The sequence below is a fragment of the Carassius auratus genome, chromosome 20 (genome assembly GCF_003368295.1).
Source record: "Carassius auratus strain Wakin chromosome 20, ASM336829v1, whole genome shotgun sequence".
NCBI classification, from domain to species: Eukaryota; Metazoa; Chordata; class Actinopteri; order Cypriniformes; family Cyprinidae; genus Carassius; species Carassius auratus.
Window position 1 is genome coordinate 17,360,646 of NC_039262.1, and position 14,060 is coordinate 17,374,705.

Consider the following 14,060-nt stretch of genomic DNA (forward strand, 5'->3'; position numbering starts at 1 on the left):
CCTAACTGAGACTTGTTATAGCACTTATATATCATTGCTCTTTTTGTTGTTTTTGATTGCTTCCACTGTCCTCATCTGTAAGTCGCTTTGGATAAAAGTGTCTGCTAAATGAATAAATGTAAATGTTGATGGTCTTGATGGTTGAATATATGGAATGATTAAAGAATAATCAAAAGTTGGTTTGTTATGTAAATTTTAGTTTGTGTATGTTTCTTTTATTTGCTCTTTAGTTCTCATCTTGAAGCATTAACTGTTTATTTGATCAAAGAAGGTAAAGAATATAATGCTTTAGGTAAAAGCATTCTGATACTTATTTGTGATCCTGGACGACAAAACCAGTCATAAGTAGCACGGGTATATTTGTAGCAATAGCCAACAATACATTGTATGGGTCAAAATGTAAAATATTTTATAAAGCCAAAAATCATTGGGATATTAGTAAAGACCATGTTCCATGAAGATATGTAGAAAATTTCCTACCGTAAATATACCAATACTTAATTTTTGATTGGAAATATGTATTACTCAGGACTTCATCTGGACAACTTTAAAGGTGATTTTCTCAATACTTTGTTATTGTGCTTTCCTAACCTATACATGAATATAAAGCTTATTGTAAAAATCTAAAATAATAATAATAATAATAATTGGATCCTTATGACTGGTTTTGTGGTCCAGGATCACATTTTTTTTTTAATGCTCATGTTCATAACATCCGAAATGGTGCGAGACAAGTGCACAACCAGAAATTATGTTTTCTTTTTCAAACACCCTACACCCAAACTTCAAGGAAGATAAATTAAATACTTAATCAACCCTAGTCTGAGGGAAAATAGATACCCTAAAAGGAGACATATGAGTATGCATTATGATTGGATGAGATAGAAACACCCTGGTTTGATTGGGATATAAATACTGAGTCTAAGAGTTCCCCTTTGTCACACACCGTGCAGACTTTCTTGCAAGAATAAACCCTGCTTTTTCTTATACTATTATAGTCTCTGAGTTATTGGCTCACAAGAGCTGAAAACATTTTTCCATAACAAAGGTGAGTAAATCTTCAGCAAATTTTAATTTAAGGTGAACTGTTGCATTAAACTAAATTTAACTCTTAGGCAAATCATTATCAATAGTTACTTTTAGCATGTCTAATAATATCAAATTAACCATTAGTGTAATAAATCATAAACTATCGGATAAAAGCTCTTATCATTGCAGATTAGACTCTTTTGTTCTATAAATTGGTTAATACACAATGCACTGATGTTCTGAAGAGAGCGTCTCAGAGTGAAGTTCTCATGGCGTCTCTCCATACATTACTGATTCTGTGTGGATGTGCCACAGCCCTGAGTTTGGTGAGTATAGAATTCAGATGTCAGAGAAACTATTTTGCGATCATGTGTTAATAATATTGTGTTAAAGCAAAACTTACACAGCTATTGTTATATTAAAATACAACGACCTTGTTGAAGACTGAATGAGTTTTATGATAGTTTGTGGTTATTTCATACAATATCAAAACTTACAATGTAATAGCTTGTTGTTGTAAATGTGCACCTCTGACAATTATCTCTCAAATGTTTTCTTTAAAAGCCAACATCTTCACTCACAGGTGAGTATAACATTAACATAATTTTAATATAACTGTTTGTGTATTGATATTTATATAATATTTTCAGAATTTGACCTTTTTTGTAGGCAATGCAGTGTTTGATGTGGATAATGGAAAAGAACTGGATATATTTGAAATAAATGAAGGTTTGTGGAAACATTAATATCACATATTAAATCTGTAGCATAAATTCTATAACAGTTTTGCATTAACTGCTGTCTCATTCAACAGCGGCAGGACTTGACCTGGTGGAAGGAGATATTCTGATAAAGGAGGTCAGTGTTTTCTTTGAACAAATTCTCATGTCACAAACAGGATAGAAATTAGGGCCTGAATATCTGGGCTTAAAAAATAATGAAATAATTTTTAAGGACATTCTTAACCTTCAGAAATTGTCAACATTAACCTCAAGAGGTCAAACTTATGTGTTAATACAGTTAGATACACTAAACATAACAAACATAAAAATGATAACATTTTATTTAAATAAAATAAATCCTTGTGTGGTTTAAATTTAACAGGGAGAAGACAGAAACACTATTCTGGATGAAAAGTATCGCTGGCCGACCACTGTGCCATATGTCCTAGACAGCAGCCTCGGTCTGTGAATATAACAATAACTGATTCAGTTCAATTTATGCTTTGACCTGTATCTGATATTAGAATTCTAACTTAATATTTCCTCCAAATTACTCACTATCCTCCTGTAATACGTGTGCTGGTGTGTAGAACAAGGCGCATGAGGAAGATATATCAAAAGAGTTCTTTTAAAGCTCAAGGGAGAATAAGGGCACATCCAACACAATTCTTGAAACATCAATACATCACATTAATACAAGGAACTATGGTCATCCATCAGGGAATCCTCACAACAAGGCGGAGTTGGTGACTGGAAGTCCCGTGGCAAATCATCACGCCCAGATGCCGAGAAGTCCCACCTCTTTGTAAAATAGCCAGTAGTGTTTTGTTTATATTACAACTTGGGTCAGAGCTGTTGCGTAATCAGGGGAATGGAAACAGGTGGGGATTAATCAATTAACAAAACAAGGAACGGAACATGGCCAAAGTAATGAAACAAAAGGAACAGAAAGTCTATGATCGTGACACCTCCCTCTTCTGCCTTTTTTTTTTAATTGTATTATTTATTTTTTTTTTATAGAAGTTAATGCTAAAGGTGTGATACTGAGAGCATTTGAGCAATACAGACTCAAGACCTGTATTGACTTTAAACCCTGGGATGGAGAGCCAAACTACATTTTCGTATTTAAAGGCAGAGGGTAAGAAAACTTCAAAACAATACACACATTTAAACTCATCTTCACACATTTATGTAAATGTAACTTTTTTTTCTTAAACGAAAACCTACAAAATATATTTTTTTTTACTTTTTTACAGTCAGGTATAGCTACTGAATTCCTCTTTTAGTTGGGGAATATTTTGAGATTATCGTGCTGATTGATACCATTATATAACATTAAATTATTTTCTTACTCCAAAAACAAAATGCCTCAAAATAAAATAGATGCTTTATAGAAATCAAAAAGAAGAAAAAAAGAAAAGAAATCCACCATCTAAATCCACCATCTAATCTAACATTGTTATGGACTGACAAGTGATCTAATAGCTTAATCTTTTTTTTCTTCTATGCCTTTGATACAGGAGTCACCACCTCATTCTATATCTTTCCTTTTCTCTAACCCTCTCCTTAAGATCACGATTCTTGGGAAGTTGATCATTTTGTATCTCCAAGTCCTTAAATCTTTTTTTTTGTGTGTGTTGTTGTTGTTGTTGCACTCATTAACCTCTTCCATGCTGAACTGAACCACCTTCGTTAGGTTTACAATCATAGTGCTTCTTTGTTTGGATTTTTCACATAAATCCAACAGGTTCTCATACACCCTCCTTTTCAGATTTAATATCATCTCCAAAATGGTTTCATTAGCCATCTCTGCGTTCTCTTTTGTTTTGCTCCATTACTTTTTCTTCATCTTTCTTTTCAAAATTAGGTGAGGAATATTTGCCTTTTGGAGTCTAGTTGTAGTTTGGCAGGTTTAATCAGTTTTTGTGAAGACATCTTGATGTAAAACAGTATGAATTACTCACTTGGTTTTCGGAACGACTGTCACAAGCTTTGAAAAAATGCAGCTGCTTAACCCATCATCTTCGCACGGCCCTATTCATTTAGTATTTTCTGTATGGTTAATGGCATGTAGTACACTATATAGGGTATAGATAACAATTAAAACAGTGTACATATTATTCTGAGTTGACATAGATTTAGCTGAAACAGGAAGACATAGCGAGAAGCCCCACCTCTTTTTGAAATAGCCAGCAGTATTTTGTTCATATCACAGCTTGAGTCAGAGCTGTTGATCTCAGTAAAAACAAATTTGACCGCTTTTGACAGTCACAGTCTAAATCTAATAGATTTCCCCTTTAGTTTCGATTTGAAACTTTAACTAAAGCAAAGCAGTGACTATATATGCTGAGGACGTGTAGTTTGAAAATTGTGACACTCCAAGGCACTTCAGTGGATCTTTAATCACTTAAATTTATTAAATAATATTTTAGGCAAATAAGCATGTTAGACCATTTCAGGTATTTGAAAACATTTAGATTTTTTATTGCACTGGTTGTAAAAAAAAAGAAAAAGAAATTCAGGGTGATGAAAAGGTGATATTTTTATGTTCAATCAGATGTTACTCAAAGGTGGGAAATCAACGGATGGGGAAACAAGAGTTGTCAATTGGTGAAAACTGTGACCATTTAGGAATAGTGGAGCACGAGTTTCTGCATGCGCTGGGTTTCTGGCACGAGCAATCCAGATCTGACAGAGACGACTATGTCACCATCATGTGGGACCAGATTGAAGAGGGTAACTATTGAATTCTTAAATACACATATCAATAAAAATATCATTCTGTCATGCCAAACTCCTAAAATCTATAAATATATTAATATTAAATACAAACTAATTTGTTTATTAATTGTTTTGCCATTTGTTGTTCGCGTAGGTAAAGAGCACAACTTTCATTCATATAATGAAACGGTTTCAAGCTCTCTCGGTGTGCCCTATGATTATGGTTCAGTCATGCACTACAGTAAGACAGATTTCAGCAAAGGAAGTGAACCGACCATTGTTACCAAAATACCAGAATTCTTGGATGTGATTGGTCAACGCATGGAATTTAGTGAAAGTGACCTGCTCAAGTTGAATCGGCTTTACAATTGTAGTAAGTTTATGATTAAGCACTTTCTGTAGAATATTCTTTGTTTTTTTTTGTTTTGTTTTATATATTTGACATTAGTTTGACTGATAAGATAAAGACTACTTGCTCGACTAATAATTTACTTCTCTCCCTCATCTTGTTCTAAATATATTTCATAATTCTTCCAGCTACAGCCTCAATATTTCTGGACTCTTGCCAGTTTGAGGAGCCGAATATCTGTGGCATGATCCAGGGTGATGGTGGAAATGCCAAATGGGCTCGTGTACAAAGAGTAAAGGGTGGTCCACAGACGGACTACACCAACCTGGGTCGATGTCAAGGTATAAACACCCCTAACCACAAAAGAAGGATTCAAGCCAAATTAGTTTTGCATTGATTTATATTGAAAATTGTCATTTTTGAGCCACAGGATCACTAGCAATAAAACTTCATGCAAGTGAGTTAAGAGAATTTTACAATTATTTTTTTTTTTCCATTTGTGCAACATCATGCTCAATAGCCCCTCCCATTGTGAAACCTCATTTGTTCAGATCCATATAAACACAAATATCTTTGGTATTGATGCATCAAAAATCATGATTCTTGTCACTGTGTGTCACATCAAGCAGGAGTGTTGTGTGGAAATCGGAATTTTTTCAACATGACAAGTATTATTTACGCCAACTGTAAAAGAAAAAAAAAATCTTCTTTTGCATTTCCATGACTTAAAAAGAGGAATCAAATTATATAGAGATATCTATAAAGATAAATGTCCAACTTACAGTCACTCTCTCAGTAGCTATATTATAAACTCCTTCAGAAATCACAGAATTGACCATTTTTTATATTTGTTTACCAAGGTAATTTAACACAAAGTGTTTAAAACATACATTATTATATGATTATTTCAGGTCTTATCACAAAATACATAGTTATGCCAAATACTGTCTTAAATGGGATGGTGTCACATGGAAGACTATTTGTTTAATTTTTTGTTATATGAACAACACTAAAATTGAATAATCCATAGTCCATAAACCTGCACTGGTACCTTTTTTCTTGATGGTGGCACTTTGGTCTTCATGATAAACACATTTTACTGAAACCATAAGGAAATATTCTTTGACCTTCTCAAGACATTTCTTGTCAAGGATTCCAATATGACAAAATGATTTTTAAACTCCATTATGAGGTCCAAAGAGAACGTGAGAATACTGGTTTAATGGTATATTATTTAATAAAGTTTATATTTCCACAGGGGTTGGGTTCTTCATGCATTTCAGCACAGCCACAGGAACCAAGGGTGACCAGGCTTTCCTGGAAAGTCGCCTCTTTCATCCCAAAAGACGTTCCCAATGCCTGCAGTTCTATCACTACAACAGCGGAAGCGTTGATGACCAGCTAAACATCTGGGTGCGTGAATACACCGTTAAAAACCCCAAAGGAGCCCTGAGACTCATTCAGAAGATCAGAGGTAATCATTTTTTTGTTTAAAACACCAATAAATAAATCCCTTTAGCCTATGGGTAACTTAAACTTGTACAACCTAGGTGGATTTCGAGGCTCCTGGGAACTATACCATGTTACGCTAAATGTCTCTGATAAATTCAGAGTAGTGTTTGAAGGGGTTAAAGGAAGAAACCCATCAAAGGGTGGTCTGTCTCTGGATGACCTCAACCTTTCAGAGACCAAGTGTCCTCAACACATTTGGCGCATTCGTGATTTTAAAAGGCTTCTCGCTACAACCCCTGCCGGTTCCGTTGCCTACAGCCCCCGTTTCCTGTCCCCAGATGGTTACTCATTTCAGATTTCTTTGAACATTAATGGCTTGAAGGATAGTCCACATATAATGGCAATATACCTCCACTTAACCTCTGGACCCAAAGACAACAATCTCCAATGGCCATGTCCATGGCGTCAGGCATCTATGGAGCTGATGGACCAGAATCCAGACATCCAACATCGCATGAACAACATTAAGATGATCACTACAGATCCAAACATGACTTTCACAGACTGTAAGAAACAAAGTTATAGTTATGAGTCATTTTTATGTGCCATTAATGCTGATATGCTAAATGCAGATACTTGATTACAAATTTCTTAGAGATAAATGGCAATATGTGTTTTTAAATAGAATCTTCTCATTTTGTGCAGCCACAGGTAATGTTAAGTATATCTGGGACAACCCACGAAAAGTAGGCAGTCTAGTCACTGACACAGATGGTAGTAAATTCTACCGGGGGTGGGGTTACGGTTACAGCCATTACATCACACATGATCGTCTGAAGAGCCGAAGCTTTATTAAAGGAGATGATGTCATCTTCCTCCTCTCCCTTGAAGGTGTGCAGTTCTTATTCAATGCAAATGAAATTCTTATGAAATATGACAAGAGTTTTAAATATCAACTTCATCAATAGACGTGACTGGACTTTTGGGGACTCAGACCAGAGAGTCTTGGAGACCGGAAATCAGAGACCTGCGATTAGAGATTGATGACCGTGATGCGGGGGAGCCAAAGAAACAGATGGTTGTATGCATCTATATCCCAGTTTTCTCCTAAACTTGATAATTGTACCATTATTAAATGTAAATGGATATACAGTAAATCCCATTCAGTGTTGTTGAGTAACTTACATGTAACCAAATTGTGTGATTTAATTACAAAATAAATAATATAATTTGTTACAATTAATGAGAAAAAAAAAAAAATATATATATATATATATATATATATATATATATATATAATGGTTAGAGGGTTGGACTCCCAATCGAAGGGTTGTGGGTTCTAGTCTCGGGCCGGACGGAATTGTGGGTGGGGTGAGTGCATGTACAGTTCTCTCTCCACCTTGAATACCACGACTTAGGTGCCCTTGAGCAAGGCATCGAACCCCCAACTGCTCCCCGGGCGCCGCAGCATAAATGGCTGCCCACTGCTCCGGGTGTGTGCTCACAGTGTGTGTGTGTGTGTGTGTGTGTGTGTGTTCACTACTCTGTGTGTGTGCATTTCGGATGGGTTAAATGCAGAGCACAAATTCTGAGTATGGGTCACCATACTTGGCTGAATATCACTTCACTTCACTTCACTTCACTTCACTTCACTTCACTTCACTTCTCACTTCACTTCAGAATACAAAGGTTATCTAAATATTTTCACACACATACATATGATTGGTTTTTTTACAACTGTTTTATTTCATATTTAGGTTAATGTATGTTTTCTTTATTTAAACACAAATTAACCCTGCCTGCTTTACATGTTTGAAAATGATTAATCATCAAAAACATTAGAAATTTAGAAAAATAATCAAATGTAATCAAAAACATTACTTTAATAAATCAATTGAAATACACTATTTATTCAATTTTACATAGGGTAACTTGTAATCTGTAAACTATTACATTTCCAAACCTTCTCAACACCGCTCCCAATAAACTGAATTTTCTCTTACAGAACCCCAGAGTCCTGGGACCATGGACTAAAAGATCCCCATGAGATGCAGCATACATCAAGAAGCCTCAATGGAGAGAGAGAAATCTTTCCAGAATTGGCCGTATATTGTGAGCCTAGCTGGAGCTGGAGCTACTGAATTATAACCTGCATTAAAAAAAAAGAAAAAACTGATAAGTACTATGCTCAAGAAAAGTTATTATTACTAGCACTTCTCATGTTCATTGCCTCCTTAAGATGAATTTCTTCTTGTTTTCCTCATTTGTAAGTTGCTTTGGATAAAACTGCCTGCAAAATGAATAAATGTAAAAGCATCAAAAGAAGCAGTCAACCATTAATGCTCCCACAGTTTATTAGTGTTATGTTGTAGTCTGTAACAAAGTGCTTTATTATAAATAATTGTAATGGAATTTACATTCCTGAATTTTCAAAAGATGCAGCTGTCTATTGGCGCTGCACTAATGAGAAACATCAGATTCTCTGAGATCATTGTCACGGCTCGTGATGCAAGGAACGAGGAGAGAGAACCAATTGCGGGTATGACGTTTATTAAGAGTAATCCAAACGGGTAAACAAGCCAGGCCGGGTCAAAACCAGAAGATCCAAAACAAAACATAAACAAGACACGAACGCAAGGCAAGGCAAGGCAAGGCAAGAATGACTGACATGAAATAACTTTAACATTAAACAAGGACTCCGTAAAAAAGACAGAAACAAACCAGGTATTTATAGACAGGTGCAAACGATGTAAGTGGGAACAGCTGAATACAATGAACAGTGAAGAGTACCAACAAGACTAGTGGGAATTGTAGTTCTGAAATGGGGTGACGATAAGGGGAAGTGAGACCTCTAGTGGACACCCAGGGATACACAGACCAGACACTGTGACATTACCCCCCCTCTAAGGAGCAGCTTCCAGATGCTCCTCAGACACACAAAAAAACAAACCAAAAAGACCAGGAGGGCGGCGGACAGGTGGAGGCTCAGGGGAGGGACGGAGGGCCGGAAAAGAAAACTTGGGGAACAGACACCAGAAGTGTAAACACAAAACAGGGAGACCAGGAGGGAGGAGGATCGGAGGAGGTTCAGGGGGAGGGATGGAGGGCCAGACTTACTGAGGGGAACAGACAGAAACATAACAGAAACCAAGTACACAAAACGGAAGTTCATGAGGAACATCATGTGGCGCCCACCAGGGCGGAGCAGAAGACCACCACAGCCTTGTAGTCAAAGCCAGAGCCCTCTAAGGCAGAGCAGAAGACCACCACAACTGTGTGGTCAGGGCGGAAGCCCCCCAGGACAGAGCAGAAGACCACCACATATTCGTGGTCGCCGCCAGAGTCCCCCAGGGCGGAGCGGATGACCACCACGTTCTCGTGGTCAATGTCGGAGTCCCCCAGGGCGGAGCAGATGACCAACACGCCCCCGTGGTTGAGGCCGGAGTCCCCCAGGATGGAGCAGCAGACCACCCAGTGACTTGACTTGGCTCTGGAGGGTCATCGGTGACTGGCCCTGGCGAGTCCACCGGTACCTGACTCGACTCTGGAGAGTCCACGGGAATCTGACTCGACTCTGGAGAGTTCACGGGATCATGACTCGTCTCTGGAGAGTTTACGGGAACCTGACTAGACTCTGGACTGCCTGTGGAGACCTGAGGCGCCTCGGCTTTGGGCACTGCCTCTGGAACAGCCTCGGGCACCGTCTCGGTCACGGCATCGGGAGCGGCCTCGGGCACTGCATCGGGAACAGCCGCGGGCACCACCTCGGCCTCCGGAACTGCCTTGGGCACCGCCTCGGCCTCCGGAACAGCCTCGGGCACCGCCTCGGTCTCCGGAACAGCATCGGGCGCCGCCTCGACCTTCGGAACAGCATCGGGCACCGCCTCGGCCTCGGCCACCACCTCAGCCTCCGGAACAGCCTCGGGCACCGCCTCGGCCTCCAGAACAGCATCGGGCACTGCCTCGGCATCGGGCACCACCTCGGCCTCCGGAACAGCATCGGGCACCACCTCGGCATCGGCCACCACCTCGGCCTCTGGATCAGCATCGGGCACCGCCTCGGCATCGGGCACTGCCTCGTCATCGGGCACCACCTCGGCCTCCGGAAAAGCATCGGGCACCGCCTCGACCTCCGGAATAGCATTGGGCACCGCCTCGGCATCGGGCACCACCTCGGCCTCCGGAACAGCATCAGGCACCACCTCGGACTCTGGATCAGCAACAGGCACCGCCTCGGCATCGGGCACTGCCTCGGCATCGGGCACCACCTCGGCCTCCGGAACAGCATCGGGCACCACCTCGATCTCCGGAACAGCATTGGGCACCGCCTCGGCATCAGGCAACACCTCGGCCTCCGGAACAGCATCAGGCACCACCTCGGCCTCCGGAACAGCACCGGGCACCGCCTCGACCTCCGGAACAGCATCGGGCACCGATGCTAAAGTTGACGATAATGCTAGCTAAAGTTGACGATGATGCTTACTAACGTTACCAACCTCCCTGCAAAACTTTCGAGGCAGCCATGGCGATCATGATTGCACTGATAAGTCTACCGTGCAAAAACGCAACACAGGTTTTCATTTTATTTTATTTTTTTATTAATCATCTTCAGTCTTCACGGACCTTCACGAGGTTTAACCAGACGGTTACAAGAGCTCCACCAATCAGATGCATCACTGTGGGATTGTGGGATTGTTCAGGATTGTGGGTAATGAAGTATTTAGCCAAGACATCGTGAATAAAAGGCATTTATATCAAAACAAGGTTAGTGCCCCATGATCCTTTTGCGCTTATATGAGCATATACTATCGCTTAGTACAGCCGTAGCTGGTTTTAAGTCTACCATGTATGGTTACGTTTTATGGCTTATACCCCAAATGTCAATGCAGAAATTGCATTAAATTTTTACTTCCGGCACCAGCTGTGGGCAGGACTGTGATGCTCTATACAGATGCGAGACACAGGCCGCCACCAACAATAAGTCAAAGCCACAATATCTGCAGCCATGGAGATAACTACAGTTGCCACAATCGTCCTGCAAAGCCAAAGTCACAACAGCCCTTAGTCCATGAACCGGAAGCGAAACTGGATCCCGGGAAGTAACGCTCATCTACGTCACACAGGCATGTTGTTTATATAAACGTAATCCAACCCTCTCTAACGGCCCCAACCAATGAATAAACTAATGCCTAATGAACTTACCGATCTCTACCTGCCACATAACCTTCTTCATGCCTCTAATCTCTAGGGCTTTGGTCCAGCTTTTGAATCTTTCTTCTGCTTTTGGTTCTTGCTTTGTTGCACATAAAAACATCATCAGCAAACATCTTGTCCCATGGTGTTTCCCTTCTCACAGCATCGGTCACGCAGTCAATGATGGTGATAAAAATCAGCTGACTAAGCGCTGATCCTTGGTGGACTCCAACCTTCACTTCAAAACTGTCTCTCAATCCACCTACACATCTATCAGGACAGAAAGCAGTTTCAGCCCAGATGCAGCCCATATCTTGCCCGCATGGATTTCATGTCTGAGATATTGGTTTATGAAATATAATTTTAAAAGTAGTTCGATTTAAACTATAATTACACAGATTGAAAAATACAGGGCCTAACATTAACCCAACTGATAGCTGAGTTTTGTTGCAAAGAACAAAATTATGGTGAAATTAGATCTCTAATAGATAGATATGAATCTTTCATTTATAAAACCTGACAGATAGGTAACATTTTTCTCACTCTTGCAACACATGAACCAGGCACGGTATATTACTGTTCCTGTGTATTACCATATATTAGAGCTGTCAGTCAATTAAAAAAATAACTTGTCTCATTTTTTTCCTGAAATGAATCACAAATAATTCCACCTAACATTTCATTTTTTAAATATACTTTTATATTGCAATAGTTTCAGATTAAATGTTTTAATGAATGTAGAAACAACATACATAGTGTATTTTTAATATTAGTTATGACTGAAGGCAAATATCACTGATACATACTGACATCTCTTGTTTTTCCCCCTAGTATTTAATCATTGACTAGCCAGTCAACATTACAGTATAACTGAGAGCTATCAGTTTGAACATTTATTAGACCTTTTAAAAATAAAAACTAATTTAAGTGAACTTAAAACAATCTTCACATGAACCCATTATAATAAATTTCATATTTAGCTGCCAGTGCCATTCAATGAAGTTGTCAAACACTGATATTGAAATTAAATACAGATGAATACTTAAAGCTACAAAATTATTGATTTCCTCTTTCTTTCTTTTCTTTTTTTTTATTATTAACATAATTAACACAGTAGCTTGTGTTATTAGGTTTTTGGTTGCTTTTATTTTAAGAGCTGCCACTGTTGAACTAAATGCGGAACTGACACGCATCCTGTTTTCTCACTTCTTTTTACCTTTTCTGCCATGCTTCAGGTCTTAAAGTCTCTACTAATGAACTAACAAGTTGAATGAGGAAGACAGTGCTGGGCTGCACCAGAACATTTTTGAAAATCACTGCATTTCAGAGACATGTTCTTAATGTGATTCAAACATAAATACTTATAGGCATGCATCCTTTAAACTTTATGTTAACTTTATTGTAACATTATGACTTAACTGATGACATAACTATGACATTGCATGCTCATAGTTTCATTTGCACTTTAAACAAAAATTATATACAGTGCACACCACTGCATTTGTCAGTGGAAATGAAGTGCATATGCTACGAGCACAGTATTTGACTGACAGGACAGGAAGATTAGTTTTTACAGACATATCACTGTTGTTCTACTGAAGCTCCCTCATCACCTGTCCGTTTCCATGCCCGTTTGACTGGATAGTCTGGGGTCTGAATAGTCTCTCATTTGATGTGTTCATATAAAGACGTTCTGTTTCTAAATAAACAATTCTTGTCAGGAAAAAAAAAAGCCCTAGAATCCCTAGCCCTGCCCCTGCTTAAATTACATTAAATATTTTAAACTTATTTTATCACTTGTGATTACAATAAAGTTGACAGAACTAGTTTTAGTCCATTAATCTAGAGTGGAAAATATTTTTCATCACAGACTGCAGAAAATGTGTACAATTAAAGAAATGGTTGACCGCAAAATGAACATTTACTGAAAATTGACTCAATTGACTTGGCAATCCAAGATATAGATGAGTTTTCTCTTCATCAGAACAGATTTAAAGAAATTTAGCATGACATCTTTGCTCACCAGTGGATTCACTATGCAGTGAATGGGTGCCGTCAGAATGAGAGTCTAAACTTACAATCCTCTTTTGCTGTTTGTAAGAAACACATCCATCAATCCATCCATAATCCATTTTTAACTTCAAACCTTTGCTTCTGGTATTCTGAAATACACGAGAGTACAGTATTGATATCAGTCCAAAACAGTTACAAACAAAAATTATTTGTTTTTATCAACTGTTTGGACTCTCATTCTGACGGCACCCATTCCATGCAGAGGATCCAATGGTGACCAAGTGATTTAATGCTAAATTTCTCCAAATCTGTTCACATGAAGAAATAATCTTATCTATATCTTTGGATGGTTTGAGGGTGAGTAAATATTTAGCAAATTTTCATGTTTGCTTGACTATTGCTTTAAAATCATTCTAAGTCTTAGCCAAATCTTTATCAATAATTACTTTTATCATGCCTAATAATATCAAATTACCTATTAGTGTAATATCATACACTATCAGTTACAGGCTCTTATCATTGCAGACTAGGCTCTTTTGTTCTATAAATTGGTTAATACACAATGCACTGATGTTCTGAAG

The 14,060-nt window shown here is 38.6% G+C and overlaps 1 protein-coding gene across 2 annotated transcripts; it reads left to right on the top strand.

Moving 5' to 3' along the window:
• Window positions 1-954: 954 nt before the first annotated feature.
• Window positions 955-8,609, top strand: LOC113121069 (meprin A subunit beta-like). Of its 2 annotated transcripts, none has more exons than XM_026291299.1 (15): window positions 955-1,048; window positions 1,275-1,355; window positions 1,594-1,612; window positions 1,699-1,758; window positions 1,844-1,887; window positions 2,134-2,212; window positions 2,772-2,889; window positions 4,309-4,487; window positions 4,627-4,845; window positions 5,010-5,162; window positions 6,080-6,295; window positions 6,372-6,839; window positions 6,979-7,164; window positions 7,242-7,351; window positions 8,279-8,609. In XM_026291299.1, the coding sequence occupies exons 2-15, from the start codon at window positions 1,299-1,301 to the stop codon at window positions 8,318-8,320; spliced, it is 1,950 nt and encodes a 649-aa protein (XP_026147084.1). In that variant the 5' UTR covers window positions 955-1,048; window positions 1,275-1,298; the 3' UTR covers window positions 8,321-8,609. The 2 variants fall into 2 exon arrangements, with proteins under 2 accessions (XP_026147084.1, XP_026147083.1); XM_026291298.1 differs by having other exon boundaries at window positions 7,242-7,354; window positions 8,279-8,438.
• The last annotated feature ends 5,451 nt before the right edge of the window (window positions 8,610-14,060 follow it).

Bases quoted from the DNA above. Each gene is read 5' to 3' on its own strand.
- LOC113121069 (XM_026291298.1), top strand. From the start codon at position 1,299: ATGGCGTCTCTCCATACATTACTGATTCTGTGTGGATGTGCCACAGCC. The intron at 4,488-4,626 runs GTAACTATTGAA...TTGTTCGCGTAG, and splicing joins GTGGGACCAGATTGAAGAGG to GTAAAGAGCACAACTTTCAT. The intron at 7,165-7,241 runs GTGTGCAGTTCT...CTTCATCAATAG, and splicing joins CTTCCTCCTCTCCCTTGAAG to ACGTGACTGGACTTTTGGGG.